The sequence below is a fragment of the Tursiops truncatus genome, chromosome 20, assembly GCF_011762595.2.
Source record: "Tursiops truncatus isolate mTurTru1 chromosome 20, mTurTru1.mat.Y, whole genome shotgun sequence".
Lineage (NCBI taxonomy): Eukaryota > Metazoa > Chordata > Mammalia > Artiodactyla > Delphinidae > Tursiops > Tursiops truncatus.
The window spans coordinates 31,205,201-31,225,702 of NC_047053.1; the positions used below are offsets into that span (position 1 = coordinate 31,205,201).

Genomic DNA, 20,502 nt, shown 5'->3' on the forward strand with positions numbered 1-20,502 from the left:
CAGGGATAGATCATCGAGGGCCTTGCAGGCCCTCGCAAAGACTGGCTTTTAACATGCATGAGGGAAAAAGCTTTTGGAAGGTTTTGCTTGCTTGTTTGTTTTAATACATTATTTTCAGAGAAGTTTTAGGTTCACAGAAAAATTGAGCAGGAGGTACACAGATTTCCTGTATACTGCCATCCCCACACGTGCACAGCCTTTCCCATTACCCACATCCCCCATCAGGGGGTAGATTGATTACAACTGATGAAACCTGCATGGCTACAACATAATCACCCAGCGTCCATAATTTACATTAGGGTTCACTCTTGGTGTTGCACATTCTATGGGTCTGGACAAATGTATAAATGACATGTATCCACGATTCTAGAATCGTATAGGGTATTTTCACTGCCCTAAAAAGCCTCTGTGCTGTTGGAGGGTTTTGAGCAGAGCAATGTCATGTGATCTGCCTTTTTAGAATTCTGAGATCCTACTGAATTTGAGGAAGGAGTTAAGGAGCCTCCAAAACGAAGCCTCACCTGTTGCCCATTTTGCTTTCAGGCCTCCTGATTGTCCTCAAGGCTGGTAGGAAGCTCCCCCATTTCCTCCTGGTCTCCATCTCTTTCCACGGGAAGAAGAAGGCTGTAGAGTTCCATATTTCCTCTAGGTGGCGGTGCTGCCTCGCACACAGGGTTCACCTTCTTCTGTTCCGTTCCCCAGACAGCCAGCCCTTTCCCTGGGACTTGTCAGTGAAATCTCTCAGAGTGGAGAAAATTGGAGAGCCCCCAGTCGTCAGGGTTACCCTCCAGCCTGCTTGCCCTTCTCTCACAAATCCTCCCTGCTTTTTTTAAAAAACTTAATTCTTATTTTATGTTGGAGTATAGTTGATTTACAATGTTGTGTTTGTTTCAGGTGTACAGCAAAGTGATTCAATTATACATATGCATATACCCATTCTTTTTCAGATTCTTTTCCCATATAAAATCCTCCCTGCTTTGTCAGGACTGTCAGGAACACCCAGTAAGGCTGATCCCAGGCCCCTGCCTTAGCCTCTCATTTTGCTTCTGGGAGGCAATGGGTACCAGGAACAAAGAAGCAGCTGGGGCTGCCACCTCCTTCCCTATTTATGCTTCCCTGTACTTGGTCTTCAAGTCTAGACTGATATTCATTTTAACATTTTAAATCTTTGATGATATTCACTCCTGAGTACAAATTGAGAGAGGAAAGGAAAAAGGGTCACACACATTTGTTCTGGTCCCATCCGCTCCAGCCCATACTGGGCACTGTATGTTGCTGCCGCTAGCAGAGTCCTGATTCTTCTGTGTTCTTGGAATATAATTGGACGGGCTTCTCCTCCTGGAATTGACCTCCATCCACATGGCCTTTCTAGCTAGAAACAATGTACCACCTTCACTTCCTCCCCTTCCCTTCCTTTCTCATCTCCCACTTCTGTCACCAAAAACTGTCAACTTTACCTTAGTCTCACAAATTCACTCCTCCCCCATTCATGCACAGCTTCATTGCATTTGTATATACCCTAAGGGTAACAAATACTAAAGGCTAAAAGGATCAAAAGGTGATAGAAAGGAAGTGAAGAAGGCCAGTGTGTAAGGCAACCGGGAGGGTGGGGACTGTGGTGAACTGGAAAGAGTATCAGTGAAACCTGAGCCCCATGTGTGTCTCAGCCCCAGCCAGGTGTGGTCATTTGAGAAGACAGGTCCAAGTGTGGCCGGTTTTTTAAACTGCTGTTGTTTATAATGTGAAATGTACCAAGTTAATATTGGCAACTGACTTTCTTTATAAAAATGTTTTAAACAGGTAGACCACCACAAGGGGCAAACAAAACACATCAGTGGTCTGAATTCAGCACATGGGCTGCCAATTTTGCACCACAGGTTTGAACCAACATCCTAGCTAAGACTTTTTTTTTAATTTTTAAAAATTGAAATACAGTTGATTTACAATATCATGTTAGTTTCAGGTATACAGCACAGTGGTTCAGTTATACATATGTATGCTATTCTTCAGATTCTCTTCCCTTATAGCTTATTACATAATATTGAGTATAGTTCCTAGCTAAGACTATTAATATGGTTACTTCTTTGGTCTCCTGCCTCTACTCTCTCTCACTTTTGTGCACTTTGCCTGATAACCGAGTCACACCAGCTCATTCCTGGCATCTCCCTTCTCACTGTCCCCCAGCTAACTTTCCCACGAGATCAAGGGCAGACGATTTAGGCAGGCGCCAGAGTTATCACTCTCTGACTTACCCCAGGCCCGTTCCACTCCCACCTGTGCTCTTCCCTGGCAAACACATCAGTGCCTGTGTTACCTCCCCTGAGGTCTTCCCCAGGCACCTGTGTCACCCCGTTGTAATGTCTATTTACATGTATCTCCACCCAGACTGATGGTCCTTGACACAGTGACCACCTTAGCCGAGTCAAACTGTATTAAGGATGTTTATTTCCTTGCCCCATTTATACATAATTAAGACCTGAGCATCCTTTTGACAGAGACAATTTCTTCCTTCCCCTCATTGGTCCCCCATGCCCTCAGGTACAAGTGCTCTGGGATCCAGGGCGAGCCGGCCCTCTGCCCCAGCTGGGTATTCTTGTGGGCAGCTCTCTGGAGTTTCTGGGGCTTCCTTAATCCTCTTTCTCTTGAGTTTTGGTTGTTGAGGAAGTTTCCTTAAAGAACCTGAAAAAGGGAAAGTCAGAGACAGTGCTGATGACATCACAAATAGTTAGAGAATCTCAGTCTGTAACATGTGGGGGGCATGGTAAGGACTCAAAGGAAGGACAACAAAATCTTATCTTGCTTCCAACCTATGTCCCTTACTCTTTTCTCACAGAAACACTGTGGGGTAGGGAGATGGTATCCCTCCAATTTACAGTTGGGGGATCTCACACAGGCACAGAGTAAGGAAATGGGCTGCTGTTCAAAGCCTAATCCAAGCTAGGGGTACAGTCGGGACTAGACCTCTGGCTTCCGACTCTGATTCCTCCCCACTCCTCTCTCTAGTTTCACAGCCCAATTCCCAGTACTTTGTTGCTGGGTTGTTTGCAAACACCGTTGCCATCTTTTTCCTTAAGAACTGACTCATGAACATGGTGCCCAAGAAACACCGTGCAGGTCACTTTTAACTGCACGATAGACTTGGTGATTCACTCAGTCATGGTGGCTCTACCAGGTGATATGTGTTCTCTCATGTAACACAATGTGAAAAACACAGCCTCGTCTGTAACATATCCCAGCCAAAAACATGTTTAACATGAATTCATCGAGACTCATGACCTACAATCCTGCTCCTGGATAGAAGAACAAGCTTCAAAGATACCAAAAGGAAGTAATAAGAAAAAAGCAGAAATCGGAACATTCTGCAAAATAGCCTGATCTCTTCAACAGGCCAGGGTGTAAAAAAGGGGACTCGGTTAGGTTAAAAGAGGCTTAAGAGACATAACCAGGTGAAACACAGGGTTTGGGAAACCAGTGCAAAAGATGTCTTTGCTGGGAAAATTTGAAAGTGGAGTATTTAATTCAACAATTAGATGAAATGAAGATGTTAACATGGAAGGTTTCTATAACTGAAAAAAGCAAGTTCAAATCAAAATCCTATATACGGCATGGTCTCATTTTTGTTTAATACAGGTATTTATATACATAAAAAAATCTGGAAAGTGCTAACTGGATGACAATGTTTATATTTTCTTATTTTTTGCTGATCTGAATTATCTAATTTTCTAGGATATGCTTATGCCTGTAATAAAATGTTATTTTAAGAGTTACAATTTCAAGCCCAATTTCTTATCCCGCCATCCAAGCCTTTTTCCTGTTACACGCCAGCCTGCACCTCTGCAATGTGCCCGGCCATTCACCCCTGAGCCCAGCCTGTCTACTCACTGCCCCCTCACCTCCACACACACGTCCCTCCCACCTCTTTCCCCTTCCCCCTCCCTCTCCTTATTCCTTTCTTTAAATCCTGTCCCAAACCTACCTCCTCCAGACCTACGCTTTACCCTGTATTCTGAGATTGTGCATTTGTAGGAGGGGGATAATAATGCCCATCTCATCAGGATGCTGCAGGGTTTGGGTGAAATTAAGAGATACAAAGCTCTTGGTACAGGGAGACGCTGGCCCAAAAGCCTGCATCTCACTATCCTCACCTGATTCATGGACAGCTTGGCCTAGATCATTTTTTAAAATCAAGTAATTAATTTTATTTATTTGGTTGTATCAGGTCTTAGTTGCGGCAGGCAGGCTTCTTAGTTGCGGCTCTCTGGCTCCTTAGTTGTGGCACGTGAACTCTTAGTTGTGGCATGCATGTGGGATCTAGTTCCCTGACCAGGGATCGAACCTGGGCCCCCTGCATTGGGAGCACGGAGTCTTAACCACTGCGCCACGAGGGAAGTCCCTGACCTACATCATATTAATAATGGACTGGCCTTCATTCCACTGTATGTTTTACTTCCTCAATTTAAACAGTAGGCACTGGGACCACGGGCCCCTGCAGAGCCCAGGCAGAGTTCTGGGTCTCGGTAGCTGCCTGACCTGGGCCCTCTGTACCTGACCCATCCTCATTCCTGCCCTCCCACTTGGTCCAAGTGACTGGTGGACTGTGACTGGTGAAGATGCCCTGAGGGCTGCCCCAGCCAGCCTGGCCTTCAGAGGAACACCTGGGTCCAGTTTAGGACCATGCTCTGCGGTCCTAGGCTACCATTTGCCTTCATCTTCTCCCCCAGGAGCTAAGCAAAAAGCCAGTTCCAGAAGGGTGAGAGGTAGGTGGCCCAACACCTCTCTGCACCTCAGTGCACAGGAGGGGCCTTCATAGGTTCCAACCTTGGCTGGGGTCCCTCTCACTGAAGAGTCTCTGTCCCCTAATCCCACACCCTCTGTCCAGAGAGCCAGGCCACGCAGTCACTGCAGAGGCCAAGGCTGCCGGGAAGTCGGTTCCCAGGCCAGCTGGCTGGACGGCCTCCTCCCTGGTGGAATGAACCCCTCCTCTGCCCATACCCTGCCCAAAGCTGAGGGGACATTCTGCTGCTGCTTGGACACTTCCCGGGAGTCCCTGCTCTTAGCCTCTAGAAACATCTCTGCTCTGCTTCTGGTTGTATGGGAAAGTGCTTTGTTTACATGTTAACTGAAAAAGGCATGTTTCCTGAGACCTCCGGGTTGGGGGGTTGGGATGAAACAGAACAGTGAAGGGAACACACCTAAATGTTAATAGTCATACCTGTGGGTGATGGGTAATTTTCCTCTCTTCTATTTTATACTATCTGTACATTTCAAACTTTCTATAATGAGCATACCTGCGGGGAAAGGGGGAAAAAGAGAAAAGAAAGAGCGGAGAGGGGGAAGGAAAATGGACAGAAAGAGAAATGCAGGGATGGGACTTCCCTGGTGGCACAGTGGTTAAGAATCCGCCTGCCAGTGCAGGAGACACGGGTTCGAGCCCTGGTCCAGGAAGATCCCACATGCCACGGAGCAGCTAAGCCCGTGTGCCACAACTACTGAGCCTGCACCCTAAAGCCCATGAGCCACAACTACTGAGCCCACGTGCCACAACTACTGAAGCCCACACGCACCTAGAGCCCATGCTCCACAGCAAGAGAAGCCATCGCAATGAGAAGTCCGTGCGCGGCAACGAAGACCCAACACAGCCAACAATAAATAAATAAATAAATGTAAATAAATAAATTTATTAAAAAAAAAGAAAACAGAAATGCAGGGATGGGGACTCCCCTGGTAGTCTAGTGGTTAAGACTCTGCGCTGTGAATGCAAGGGGCGCGGTTCGACCCCTGCTCTGGGAACTAGATCCCACATGCCACGTGGTGCGGCCAATAAATAAATAAATGAATAAGTAAAATAAATGAAGGGATGAAGAGAAGATGGGGAGGAGGGATGAAGACTATGTCAGGTGTTCCACGGGACACACAGGCCCCTCCTCCAGGCATTACCTCTCCTGCTGTGGCCCTCAGCTCTCAGCTCCCCGAGCAGGGAGACCTGGCGGCCCGGGGCATGCATCTTGGACAGCCTCTCCTTCATGGCACTGAGGTGACTGTGCAGCCCCCAGGCAGTGCAGAGCTTGGGCAGACTGTCCTCCTTGTTGGCAGGCAAGGAGCTCTCCGGGATGTCCAAAGGGTAGGCGGCTACCTGCAAGGGGGCCACAGTGTTGAGCAGAAGAGAGGGGCCCATGTGCCAGAGCCCCAGCCCTGCCCTTGTTAGGCAACAGCTTCGGCCGGACTGCACCTCACACCTGTGTAGCCAGAAGGATGGAGGGCCACAGATGGGGACCATGGGGACATTGAGACCAGGCTGCCAACTGTCCCTTCTTGGGTGTCTCTTTCCGTTGGGATATGTCCTTCATCTCTTTTTTGAGTATAGTGTGTTACGTGTTTATAATGAAACAGTGGTACTTGTTTTAAAGTCCTTTGCAAAATTAAAATTGAGAGCCTGAAAACATCTTTTGAAATTTTCCTGCTGCTGAAATCCAAGAATCACCAAAATGGCAGCTCCTTATATTCAGAAGGGGAATCACTGAATCCACTCATTCATGTTCAGAGGTAGAAATAAAGACCCAGAGAAAGAGAGGATTTGGTTAAGGCTGCACAGCTAGAGCAGTGGGTGGGGTGAGGTCAGGGCGGGGCTTTCCTTTGAACTAGATTATGTTTGAATCCAGTTCTTCCCTCCCACTTGCTATGTGGCTTGGGTCAAGTTACTTTACCTCATCACCTTCATTTACACACTGCGGACAATAATTCTAATTACCACTTAGGGTTACTTTTTTTTTTTTTTTTTTTTTTGCGGTACGCAGGCCTCTCACTGTTGTGGCCTCTCCCGCTGCGGAGCAACAGGTTCCGGACGCGCAGGCCCAGCGGCCACGGCTCACGGGCGCAGCCGCCCCGCGGCATGTGGGATCCTCCCCGACCGGGGCACGAACCCGCGTCCCCTACATCGGCAGGCGGACTCCCAACCATTGCGCCACCAGGGAAGCCCTAGTGTTACTTTTGAAGATGACATGAGGGAACATAATGTGCCTGGTACCTAAAAACTGTTATCTGTGATTATTCTTTTGGATCAGTGGTTCCCAGAGTGTGCTCTATGAAATACTCTAACCTCACAGACCCCCTGAAAAGTGGGGTCCACTCAAAGTGCAAGAGAGAAACCAATGGATTCTAATGTAACCTAGTGAAAAGTTCATTGCTACAAATCTGAAAAGGCTACATACTGTATGATGCCAACTACATGGATATTCCAGAAAAGGAAAAACTATGGAGACAATAAAAAGATGAGTGATTGCCAGGCGTCTGGGGGAAGGAGGGAGGAATGAATAGGTGGAGCACGGGGGATTTTTAGGGCAATGAAACTATTCTGTTTGCTACTGTAATGGTGGATACATGTTATTGTACATTTGTCAAAACCTATAGAATGTGCAAAACAAAGAGTGCACCCTAATGTAAACTATGGACATTATTTTTTTAGTTAATAGTGTATCAATATTGGCTCATCAAAGATACAAATGTACCCCTCTAATGCAAGGTGCTAATAATAAGGAAGACAGAAAAGGGTGGGATATGGGAACTCTGTATTGGGTTGGCCAAAATGTTGGTTCGGGTTTTTCCATAACATTATATGGAAAAAACCGAACTAACTTTTTGGCTAACCCTATACCTTATACTCAATTTTTCTGTAAACCTAAAACTGGTTTAAAAAAAAAAATGTCTGGGACTTCCCTGGTGGCACAGTGGTTAAGAATCCGCCTACCAATGCAGGGGACACAGGTTCCGGGAAGATCCCACATGCCGCGGAGCAACTAAGCCTGTGCACCACAACTACTGAGCACACGTGCCACAAGTACTGAAGCCCGTGCGCCTAGAGCCTGAGCTCTGAAACAAGAGAAGCCACTGCAATGAGAAGCCCTCGCACCACAACAAAGAGTAGCCCCCGCTCGCAGCAACTGGAGAAAGCCCAAGCACAGGAGCGAACACCCAACAATGACGACCCGACGCAGCCAAAAATAAAATTAATTTAAAAAAATTTTTTTAATTCTATTTTAAAACATTCATCAATATGGTTTCAGATTCCACACTGCATTAAGTAACTGCCACTTTCTGAGTTTTGGTGTGGTAGCAAAGAGAACTATCCACGATTATCGGAAAACAGTAATAAAATGCTCCTCTCTTTTAACTATATATCTGTATGAGGCTGGGTTTTCTTCATGCACTTTAACCAAATCACTATATCATAAGAGATTGAGCAGAAGCAGATATGAGAATCCAACTGTCTTCTATTAAGCCAGACACTAAAGAGATCTGCAAAAATGTCAAACAATGCCACTCTTCTCTCTAAATCTTTTTGTTTTGTAAAATACAGTTAACGCTCATAAAAATTATGTTAATATATAATGGACTCCTTGTTTTTATTTTTAAATGAATCAGTAAATACATATTTTGAATTATTTCTTTAGTTTTAATTTTTAGTAGGGCAAATAAATATCAATAGATGTAACCTACAGGAATACAGGTTTTGGGGGGTTCCCAATGATTTTTAAGAGGGTAGAAGTGACCCAAGACCAAAATGTTTGAGAAGCACTGTTTTTGGACAAAGCCTGCCCAGGATCTTTTTTTTTTTTTTTTTAATTTTTTGGCCATGCCTCATGGCACGTGAGATCTTAGTTCCCCGACCAAGGATCGAACCACACCCCCTGCATTGGAAGCTCGGAGTCTTAACAACTGGACCACCAGGGAAGTCCCTGCCCAGGAAGTTGTCCTCTGTCCTCTGTCCTCTGCAACAATCTCCAGTCTCCCCCAAGCTGGCTGTGCCTTTCTGCCTGGCCTCAATCATCCCTGCCCATGGCTCTCCAAGGACTGTGAACAGTCCCTGCCCCTGTTCACATCAGGGTGTGGGTGTGGAGGATGAATAAATATCTAGAACTTGAAGCTGAGTCTCTGCCCTCTTCAGCCCCTCTCTGTGCCCACCGCAGGGGCAGTGGCGTCTTCCTCAGGCAGTGAGTGTGGAAGGGACTGAGGGGTGCTGGCTATATCAGAGGGCCCTTCAGGGAATTCCCTGGTGGTCCCATGGTTAGGATTCCTGGCTTTCACTGCAGGGGGCGCCGGTTTGATCCCTGGTTGGGGAATTACGATCCCAAATGCCGCCCTTCAGTTGCAGGCCTCCCCTCACAATTTAAGAACACACCAACCAGCCCTCAGCTGGACCCTGGAGGAACCTCACCGGGAACTTGGCCGTCTGGCTGTTCTTGGTATACTTGTAGAGCCTGTAAAGCTGCTTCGCCTCCAGTTCTGAGAAGAGGGAGACAAATCTCCAGAGCTTCCTGCAGGGGAGAAGTCCAAGCCCAAGGCTGAGGGGGGCGGAGCACAGCCCCGCTCCCTCAGCGTTTGTCCTGTGGCCAGAACCACCCAGGGGGAAATGTTGCCTCCTCAGTGTTTGGTTGGGGACATGGAGTAATGGGGATTTGCCAGACCTTGGATACCCTGTATCAGTGAGGAGTCCCCCACACCACACAGCAGTTATTCGATCAGAGGCCATTCCCTCCGGGGTCAGGCGAGTCCTCTGTCCACTCAGTGCTGCCCAGAGTCGCAAGCAGACCCTGTTCTCCCCATCCCCCTTCACCATGCTCACTCCAGGATCCTGACTCTTTCACACTAAGATAAAGAACTAGGAGATTTTCACTAAGGTGTGACCTTGATTCTAGAGGGGTCGGCCCAGGAGTGAGTGTAGTGGTAAGGGTAGGGAGGCTGCCCTACTTCCTCCAGTGCTTGATTTCCCAGGCTCGGCAGTAGTGCTGCAGAAAGGTGTTGATGTGGTCCCCTAGGACCACCAGGCTCTGCTTCATGTACTTTAGCTTCTTCTCCTGGGGAAGGTCCCTCGGCGGGTGCAACCTTCGCAGGAACTTCTTCAGCGGCCTTAGACATTCTTTACACTTAGGAGGCAACAGGTGAAGTGAGGGGCCACAGGAAAAACAAGAGGCAGCTGGGCAGCCCCACAGAGCCAGCAGGTTGGCCCAGCTGCAACCCTTATGGCCCAGGAAGTGTTGAGGAGGCTCCCGTCAACCTCTTACCCCACTTCCTTCCCAAGAGTGTGTCAAGCGGGGCTGTGAACTATGAGTCTGAGGCCTGCCAACTACTGACCCAGGTCTCCTGACCTGTGGGGAACGGGGACAGGGTCCTGGGCTGGCCCCTTACTCACAATTTTGAAGGTGTCCTTGTCCAGGCCCTTGGCCTGGCACACAAGTGAGTCTCTGGCAGGGATGGTGCTCTCTAAGCGGGGTCCATCCGTCCCCTGCGAGGAGGCAGGGGCAGGAGTCAGCTGGGGGGCTTGGGCTACTGCTCCTGAGGGGCAGTGCTGGGCAACCACTGGTCCAGATGCCAGCCAAAGCCCTTCTCCGTTTTCCCAGTGACCTCGTCCTTGAGCCAGCACTCAGGTGAGTGAGCCCCAGGCAAAGAAAACCATCTCTGAGAATCCCAGCTTAGAAAACCTAGAACGCCCAACCCATTTCTTTTATAGTAACTGTAGCACGGTATACTAGCTAACTTTGCAAAGCACTTGATAAACATTAACCCATTCTATTCTCCCACAGACTCTGTGAGGCTAGAAATCATTATTCCTGGTTACAGATGAGAGCACTAACGGCACCAAGAAGTTTAAGTAACTCCTTGGAGGGAATGATTAGGGATTCATTTACTCATTCATTCAGCACTTATTGAGTGCCTAAAAATCCCAGGCCCATGGGCTAATGGGCACTCAGAAAGCATATGACGGTGATGGTGATGATGAGAAGGAACTTTCTGACAGCAAGCTGGTGCAAAAAAAGCTGAAAATTAATAACGACGAAGTGACTGTGGAATAATACTTGAAGTCATAGCACAGGATTAGACTGACACGAGATTCACACCTGACCTTTCAAAAGCCTCTCAGAAAAGTGAGCATTAATTCCTGCCTGTGTTCAGGGGGCACAAGGAAGATCCAGGCCCAGACTCTGAAGGGATAGACCAGGGAAAGGGAGGGAGAAAGATGGAGAGGGAACGGGACACAGGCTCCTCCAGACCCGAGAGAGAGGGGACTCTGGCTGATCAATTCCATAAACACACCACACAAATCAGACAGACCTCACAGACCATAACGCACGTGCACACACACACACACCCGAGCCTGTGTATCTTCATAAACAGCAATCATCTTGCCGAGAACCTTCCCATCATCTTGCCAGATATATATGTCCTCGATAAACATCTGTCTGAATGAATTAACCTTCTCTTGTTCTTTCAGTCTCTTGCCAACTCGTGTACCTCACCCTTTTTCTTTCTTCTCTCCTTCCTTGAGTTCATACTCTCTGCCTTCCCAAACCAGCCCCTCCAGGGCCCTCCTTTCCTCACTCCCTCACATCCCCAACCCCACTGCACCTTCTCTAGTGGCTGGTGCCCTTCACCCCCGTGTCCATCTAAGGCTTCCATCTCAACAGGTGTGCCGATGGGCTCCAGAGGTAGCACTCCTCAGCCCCCTCGGGCTTCTGACCTACTGCTTCTGGAACCTGAGTGTCTCAGGGAGTGGGCAGGTTGACACTCAGAACTCGGAGCAAAACCATGGCAACTGCCAACACAGAGTGCCGTGCCCCTCCCCCTCCCCGACCCTCCCCCACCCCTTCCCCGGGTGACCAGCCTCTCCTTCAACTGGGACTGGCCTAGGGAAGTGAGCAGGTTGTGCCAGGTAGATCCCAGACTTTGTCAGAGTGCACAGCTGGACAGGAGGGGCTGGCACCCCTTCTCCCAAGAGAACTGTCAGATGCTGTCCATTTTGAACCCGGTTAAGGCATTTGAAGTCATTTTCCTGCGTGTGTACCATTCATGCCCCTTCAGTTTCAGCGTAGGCTTCCCGAGAGTGAGGACCAGGTTTTGTAACATCCCTTTCCCGACTGGGGACGATGGACTAGAGGGTATAGGGAGAAGGGAACACTGTAAATCTGTCCTGGGATAGATCTTCTCTTCCATCCACCGTAATCTCCAGGAAGGGAAGGAGCCCGTTGTGTTGGGTGGTGGTGGTGTTTCTAGAGAGGTGTACAGAAATACTAGCCACCGTATATTATCTCAATTAACGCTCACAACAGTGTTCCCCGGGGTAGGTCCCAGCAGTGATCCGTATTCATAGAAGACTAGCTGAGACGCACAGAGGTCCCGTAAATTGCCTTGGGTCCGCTGCCAGTAGGTGGGGCGCGAGGGTCTGGGTCAGATTCCGACCGCCCTGGCTTTTCCCTCCTGCGTCGCCCTCGGGAGGATCAAAGGTCGCGGGGAGGTCCTCGGAGGCTCTCGGGGGCGCGGGTCCAAGCCGCCCCCTCATCCCTACCGCGGTCCCGGTGGCCGCTCAGGGCGCACAGCGGGTCGGGGCGCTGGTAAGACCGTGCGGCCTCAGTTCCCTCACCTGACCCGCATCTTCTTCCTTGGATCGCGGAACTTCCTCTTCTGGCCCTTGCCTTTCTGTCCTCTGGGTCCGGGTCCTGTTTTCCCCACTCCGTTTGGCCCTCTACCTCCCCTGCCTTCGCGGGCACTGGGTCGGACGGCCGTCGGCCAACCCAGCCCGGGCTGAGGCTGCGGCACGGTCCTCCCACGTCTCCCTCTCGCCATCTGGCAGCAGTAGCCGCGTTTGACAGGGGCATTTAGCTCCTGACGTTCCTAGGGGACAAGGTGGCTTTGCCTCCAAACTGGAGCACCAATTCAAGATTATTTTGCGGCTGTTAAGAAGGATAATTACACTGGCAAGAGTGAGGGGAAAGGAGCTCTTTTACAAACTTCTATAGGGAGTAATAATTAGTAAAAAAAAATAATAATAATTTAAAATGTTAAATATGCATTCCCTTTTTTTTTTTTTTTTTTTTTTTTTGGCGGTACGCGGGCCTCTCACTGTTGTGGCCTCGCCCGTTGCGGAGCAACAGGCTCCGGAGGAGTAGGCTCAGCGGCCATGGCTCACGGGCCCAGCCGCTCCGCGGCATGTGGGATCTTCCTGGACCAGGGCACGAACCCATGTCCCTTAGCATCTGCAGGCGGACTCTCAACCACTGCGCCACCAGGGAAGCTCTGCATTCCCTTTGACTCACAAATTCTACTTCTAGGAATTAGCCCTACGGAGAGATATATGTATGAGGACTGTTACAGTGGTGACAATTTGTAAACAACTGAAGTGTAATCCATAGGAAAGGGTAAATACAGTGTGGCACACACATACTTAAAAATACTACTCTAGGGCTTCCCTGGTGGCGCAGTGGTTGAGAATCCGCCTGCCGATGCAGGGGACACGGATTCGTGCCCCGGTCTGGGAAGATCCCACATGCCGCGGAGCGGCTGGGCCCGTGAGCCATGGCCGCCGAGCCTGCGCGTCCAGAGCCTGTGCTCCGCAACGGGAGAGGCTACAACAGTGAGAGGCCCGCGTACCGCAAAAAAAAAAAAAAAATACTACTCTAATATTAAGGTTAAGATTAATTTAAAAAATACTTTACTGGGCTTCCCTGGTGGCGCAGTGGTTAAGAATCCGCCTGCCAATGCAGGGGACATGGGAAGATCCCACATGCCGCGGAGAGACTAAGCCCGTGCGCCACAATTACTGAGCCTGTGCTCTAGAGCCCAAGAACCACAACTGTGGAGCCTGCGAGCCACAACTTCTGAAGCCCGTGCGCGCCTAGAGCCTTTGCTCCATAAGGAGAGAAGCCACCACAATGAGAAGCCTGGGCACCTCAATGAAGAGTAGCCCTGGCTCACAGCAACAAGAGAAAGCCTGCACACAGCAACAAAGACCCAACACAGCCAAAAAAAAAAAAACAAAAAAACTTTACTACTAAAATACTACTAATTATTAAAATACTACCCTACCAAATTAAATTTATAAGAATAAATTTAAATTAAATATGAATTGAAATTTAAAAATTTTAAATTGCTTATCTATATCTGTATTTAATGACATGGAAAACAGGAACTGGAACAGCATGTATGGTATGATCCCATTTATTTTAAAATTTATTTTATTGAAGTATAGTTGATTTACAATGTTGTGTTAATTTCTGCTGTACAGCAAAGTGATTCAGTTATACATATATTTACATTCTTTTCCATTATGGTTTATCATGGGATATTGAATATTGTATTGTGCACCTTGTTGTTTATCCATTCTCTATGTAATAGTTTGCATCTACTAATCCCATACCCCGAATCCATCCCTCTCCCACACCCCCTCCCTCTTGGCAACCACAAGTCTGTTCTCTATGTCTGTGAGTCTGCTTCTGTTTCATAGATAAGTTCATTTGTGTCATACTTTATTTATTTTAAATTTATTTATTATTTATTTTTGGCTGCATTGGGTCTTCACTGCTGCACGCGGGCTTTCTCTAGTTGTGGCGAGCAAGGGCTACTCTTCGTTGCAATGCGTGGGCTTCTCATTGCAGTGGCTTCTCTTGTTGTGGAGCATGGGCTCTAGGCGTGCAGGCTTCAGTAGTTGTGGCTCATGGGCTCTAGAGTGCAGGCTCAGTAGTTGTGGCACAGGGGCTTAGTTGCTCCAAGGCATGTGGGATCTTCCTGAACTAGGGCTCAAACCCATGTCTCCTGCATTGGCAGGCAGATTCTTAACCACTCCACCACCAGGGAAGTCCCTGTGTCATATTTTAGATTCCACATATAAGTGATATCATATGGTATTTGCCTTTCTCTTTCTGACTTACTTCACTTAGTATGATAATCTCTAGGTCCATCTGTGTTGCTGCAAATAGCATTATTATTATTATTTATGGCTGAGTAATATTCCATCGTATATCCATTGTATACCACATCTTCTTTATCCATTCATCTGTTGATGGACATTTAGGTTGTTTCCATGTTTTGGCTATTGTGAGTAGTGCTGCTATGAACATAGGGGTGCATGTATCTTTTTGGATTATAGTTTTATCCAGATATGTGCCCAGGAGTGGGATTGCTGGATCATATGGCAACTCTATTTTTAGTTTTTTGAGGAACGTCCGTACCATTTTCCATTTATACCAATTTACATTCCCACCAACAGTGTAGGAGTGTTCCCTTTTCTCCACACCATCTCCAGCGTTTGTTATTTGTAGATTATTTTGTAATGGCCATTTTGACTGGTGTGAAGTGATACCTCATTGTGGTTTTGATTTGCATTTCTCTATTGATTAGTGATGTTGAGCATCTTTTCACATGCCTGTTGGCCATCTATATGTCTTCTTTGGAGAAATGTCTATTTAGACCTTCTGCCCATTTTTTGATTGGGTTGTTTGTTATTTTGTTGTTGAGTTGTACAAGCTGTTTGTATATTTTGGAAATTAAGCCCTTGTTGGTCGCCTCATTTGCAAATGTTTTCTCCCAGTCCATAGGCTGTCTTTTTGTTTTGTTTATGGTTTCCTTTGCTGTGCAAAATTTGTAAGTTTGATTAGTTCCCATTTGTTTATTTTTGCTTTTATTTCTATTGCCTTGGGAGACTGACATAAGAAAATATTAGTATGATTTATGTCAGAGAATGTTTTGCCTGTGTTCTCTTCTAGGAGTTTTATGGTGTCATGTCTCATATTTAAGTCTTTAAGCCATTTTGAGTTTATTTTTCTGTATTGTGTGAGGGTGTGTTCTAACTTCATTGATTTACATGCAGTTGTCCAACTTTCCTAACACCACTTGCTGAAGAGACTGTCTTTTTTCCATTGTATGTTCTTGCCTCCTTTGTCAAAGGTTAATTGACCATAGGTGTGTGGGTCTATTTCTGAGTTCTCTATTCTGTTCCATTGATCTGTATGTCTCTTTTTGTGCCAATACCATGCTCTTTTGATTACTGTAGCTTTGTAGTATTGTCTGAAGTCAAAGCAGGAGGGTTATGCTTCCTGCTTTGTTCTTTTTACTCAGGATTGCTTTGGCAATTCTGGATCTTTTATGGTTCTGTATACATTTTAGGATTATTTGTTCTAGTTCTGTGAAAACTTTCATGGGTAATTTGATAGGGTGGTATGATCCCTTTTTTTTTTTTTTTTTTTTTTGCGGTACTGAGGCCTCTCACTGTTGTGGCCTCTCCCGTTGCGGAGCACAGGCTCCGGATGCTTAGGCTCAGTGGCCATGGCTCACAGGCCCAGCCGCTCCACGGCATATGGGATCTTCCCGGACTGGGGCACGAACCCGTGTCCCCTGTATCAGCAGGCAGACTCTCAACCACTGTGCCACCAGGGAAGCCCTGATTCCATTTTTTTTTTTTTTTAAATTTTTTGTGGTAAGCGGGCCTCTCACTGTTGTGGCCTCTCCCGTTGCGGAGCACAGGCTCCGGACGACACGCAGGCTCAGCGGCCATGGCTCATGGGCCCAGCTGCTCTGCGGCATGTGGGATCTTCCCGGACCGGGGCACGAACCCGTGTCCCCTGCATAGGCAGGCGGACTCTCAACCACTGCGCCACCAGGGAAGCCCTGATTCCATTTTTGTAGGTATTTATATGCACATAGAAAAAAGTTTTGAAGGCTACACTTCAAAATATTGAGGGTGATTTTTCACTTTCTTTGCATATTATCAGCATTTTAAAAAATAATGAATATGGGGTTTCCCTGGTGGCACAGTGGTTAAGAATCCGCCTGCCAATGCAGGGGACATGGGTTCAAGCCCTGGTCCAGGAAGATCCCACATGCTGCAGAGCAACAATGCCCGTGTGCCACAGATACCGACCCTGCACTCTAGAGCCCACGAACCACAACTACTGAGCCCATGTGCCACAACTACTGAAATCCACACGCCTAGAGCCTGTGCTCTGCAAAAAGAGAAGCCACCTCAATGAGAAGCCTGCGCACTGCAATGAAGAGTAGCCCCCGCTCGCCGCAACTAGAGAAAGCCCGCACGTAGCAGTGAAGACCCAACACAGCCAAAAATAAAATAAATAAATAAAAATAAATTATTTAAAAAAAAACATAGTGCTAAAAATAATGAATATGCTTTAGATTTACAGTCAGAAAGAAAGGAGAGCTCTGTTTTTAAAAGCTGTTTAAGGAATAAATAACATCATTAAAGATGTAATATAATGCTAAGTTTAAGAACATAATGCAAAAGAGTATTAGGGCTTCCCTGGTGGCGCAGTGGTTGAGAGTCCACCTGCCGATTCAGGGCACACGGGTCATGACCCGGTCCGGGAAAATCCCACGTGCCGCGGGAGCGGCTGGGCCCGTGAGCCATGGCCACTGAGCCTGCGCGCGTCCGGAGCCTGTACTCCGCAACGGGAGAGGCCACAACAGTGAGAGGCCAGCGTACCGCAAAAAAAAAAGAGTATTACATTATAACTCATACTTAGGTAAGTGGATGTGAATATGGACCAAGACTGGATGAAAACAGAAAAAAAAGAGAAGAAACAAAGAATATATGTACATTTATTCCTCCACCAGCCCCAAACAATATCTAAAATTCAGAAGGGGGAATTAAGTATCAGAACCCCAAAGCTTATCTGTCTCTGCCTGCTCCCTCACCGCACTCCACCCCTCCTTTTCTCTCCCATAGCCTCCGGCAAATCCTAGACTCTGGATGTCTGCCCTATTCCCATAATGGTTGTATTATAAACCATAGGAAGTAGCCTGAAGAGACAATTAAATCTAACAGCAGTCACGAATAATGGCTCAAAGCTCAACCTTAACTAAGACAAAATGAAAATCCATTGCCTTTGGGAAACACTCTTCAAAGTCCAATTGGTCAGGGTTCCCTGGTGGTGCAGTGGTTAAGAATCTGCCTGCCAATGAAGGGGACACGGGTTCGAGCCCTGGCAGGAAGATTGCACATGCCACGAAGCAATTAAGCCCGTGCACTACAACTACTGAGCCTGCACTCTAGAGCCCGCGTGCCACAACTACTGAAGCCTGCGCACCTAGAGCCCGTGCTCCGCAACAAGGGAAGCCACCGCAATGAGAAGCTCGCACACCGCAACGAAGAGTAGCCCCTGCTCACCGCAACTAGAGAAAGCCCATACGCAGCAATGAAGACCCAACAGAGCCCAAAATAAATTAATTAATTAATTTTTAAAAATCCAGTTGGTCAGCATAAAATGACTCTATAGGGCAAGACAACTCTTTCAACAGTCATTCCTCCAATATTTAATTTAAAAAATAATCCTGTGTGCCACATACTTTAGGCAGGAGGAGATGGGGGTAGAAAGGTGTGTGAATTTGTCCACCCTCCACTTTCTGCAGGCTGGCATGTTCCTTGATAGTATGGACCAATTTCATAATCATCACATCTCACCCCCACTGTAACCTGAAAACTGGGTTCACCTCTTGGTGGGTGTCGAGCCAAAAAACACAACCAAGCCAAAGATTGGGAGAAGGAAGGATTTATTACTTGCAGCAAGGAAGGAGAACACCGGGGATCTGTCCCAAAACAGTGTCTCCCAACGGCATAAGTGGGGAAGTTTTAAGCTAAGGGTACATGCATCTTCGTGAAGGGGCTTGGGCAAAGAATTCAGCATAAAATTGGGGCAAAGATTGAGAGTCCAAGCTTCAGTTGATTGACATCATAGGGTCAGAAAAGGTCAACATCATCATTCCAACCCCTTAGATCCTGCAGAACTCAAAGATAAGTATCAGATTTTTATGTGTATCCCTTGAGGAGGAACTAGGACTCTGTTTTATCACTGAACTATTGTTTCTTTTTCTTTCTTTTTTTTTAATACTTTCTTCTTTTTAAAAAAATAATTTTTATAGATTTATTTATTTTTATTTATTTATTTTTGGCTGCATTGGGTCTTCGTTGCTGCTCGCAGGCTTTCTCTAGTTGTGGTGAATGGGGCCTACTCTTCCTTCCGGTGCGCCGGCTTCTCATTGCGGTGGATTCTCTTGTTGCGGAGCACGAACTCTAGGCGCACGGGCTTCAGTTGTGGCTCGCAGGCTTAGTTGCTCCGCGGAATGTGGGGTCTTCGCGGACCACGGCTCTGAACCCATGTTCCCTGTATTGGCAGGCAGATTCTTAACCACTGCGCCACCAGGGAAGTCCCTGAACTATTGTTTCTTGACTGCTTTTCCTTTGTTCCTGCTTTCTCTCACTTTCCTTAAGATCATTAATTACTGAGACCTGTTGAAGGGCAAGCATTGCAGCCAGGCTTAGATGACAAAATGGCCTGGGCTAAGCATCCTTTTTTTTTTTTTTTTTTTTTTTTTTTTTAGCGGTACGCGGGCTCTCACTGCTGCGGCCTCTCCCGCTGCGGAGCACAGGCTCCGGACGCGCAGGCCCAGCGTCCACGGCTCACGGGCCCAGCCGCTCCGCGGCACGCGGGACCCTCCCGGACCGGGGCACGAACCCGTGCCCCCCCGCATCAGCAGGCGGACTCCCAACCACTGCGCCACCAGGGAAGCCCTAAACTGGCTTCTTTTATGTCAAGAAAGCCATGACTGGTTATTTTGTCCGGGGATCTCCTACTCTGTCTGCTTATACCACCCCCCAGTGCACATGGTAGAGCTCACAAAATTCTATGCTCTGGATTCAGTGGACATGGAAAATGACTTGAGCATCTACTGCCTACGCTTCCTCTCATAGATTTGAAGATTTTCCCATCTCTCTTTCTCTCTGGGTTAAACAGTGACTTAGAGACCTTTTATTCCCCAAAAGAACTCTGCTCTATTCCTCTTGATGATAAGAAACCCCAGGGAATTCTAGCATTGATCTTACTTTGAATTATCCAATTATCCAAATAGAATTATATCAAGACTTCAAGAAAAAGAGGGTCATTCAATTTCCTGTCATGGCTGGAGTGCTGGATCTTCAGGGCTTGAGACAGTTCCCAGTGGAGGGCCAAGGTATCCCTACTCCAAAGCTACCAGGGTCTGAATCACTACCTAATGCACAGTCTCTTTCTCTCTCTCTCTCTCTCTTTTTTTTTTTTTTAATTTGTACTGAAGTATAGTTGATTTACAATGTTGTGTTAGTTTCAGTTGTACGCAAAGTGATTCAGTTATGCATATAAATATATATATTCTTTTTTTCATTCTCTTCCATTATAGGTTATTACAAGATATTGAGTATAGTTCCCTGTGCTATATAGTAGGTCCTTGTTGGTTATCTAATTTATATATAGTAGTGTGTATATTTTAATCCCCAAAAGAGTCTCTGAATATGGATCCACTGACGGGCTTGAGGAAGTCAACAAGCCCTTTGAAACTCTAACTAGCAAATTGTATGTGGGGACCCACAGCCTTCATCAGGCAATCAGAGAAGTCTATAGCCCCCAGAAAGTTAGGAACCAGTGATCTAAGAGGTTGCACCTAAGAGTGTGAACCTTCTCAGCCGTAGTTTTCCAGACGGGTCTTTAAATCTGAGCTTGTGGAAGCAAATAGAGACACTGAGAAATGCCAGAAACACAGGTAGTCTGGAGAGAAACAGGATGGAGGAAGAAGGCAAGGGGTTTTAAGGCCTAACTAACCATATTCCAGATCCAACCGAAGAAACCAGGGACTAAGCAGAAGGCCAGTGAGGTCCTTGACCATGTCCAGTAAAGCTAAAGCACTGTGTCCCCT

At 47.2% G+C, this 20,502-nt stretch overlaps 1 protein-coding gene across 1 annotated transcript; it reads right to left on the reverse strand.

Annotated features, from left to right (window-relative positions):
* Nucleotides 1–2,425: 2,425 nt before the first annotated feature.
* On the reverse strand, nt 2,426–11,527 carry CHCT1 (CHD1 helical C-terminal domain containing 1). Its single transcript, XM_004325682.4, is given in 7 exon segments — nt 2,426–2,679; nt 5,938–6,133; nt 9,212–9,311; nt 9,745–9,920; nt 10,187–10,257; nt 10,851–10,874; nt 11,391–11,527. Coding segments are annotated over 7 exon segments (792 nt in total). The 5' UTR covers nt 11,452–11,527; the 3' UTR covers nt 2,426–2,515.
* Nucleotides 11,528–20,502: the final 8,975 nt, after the last annotated feature.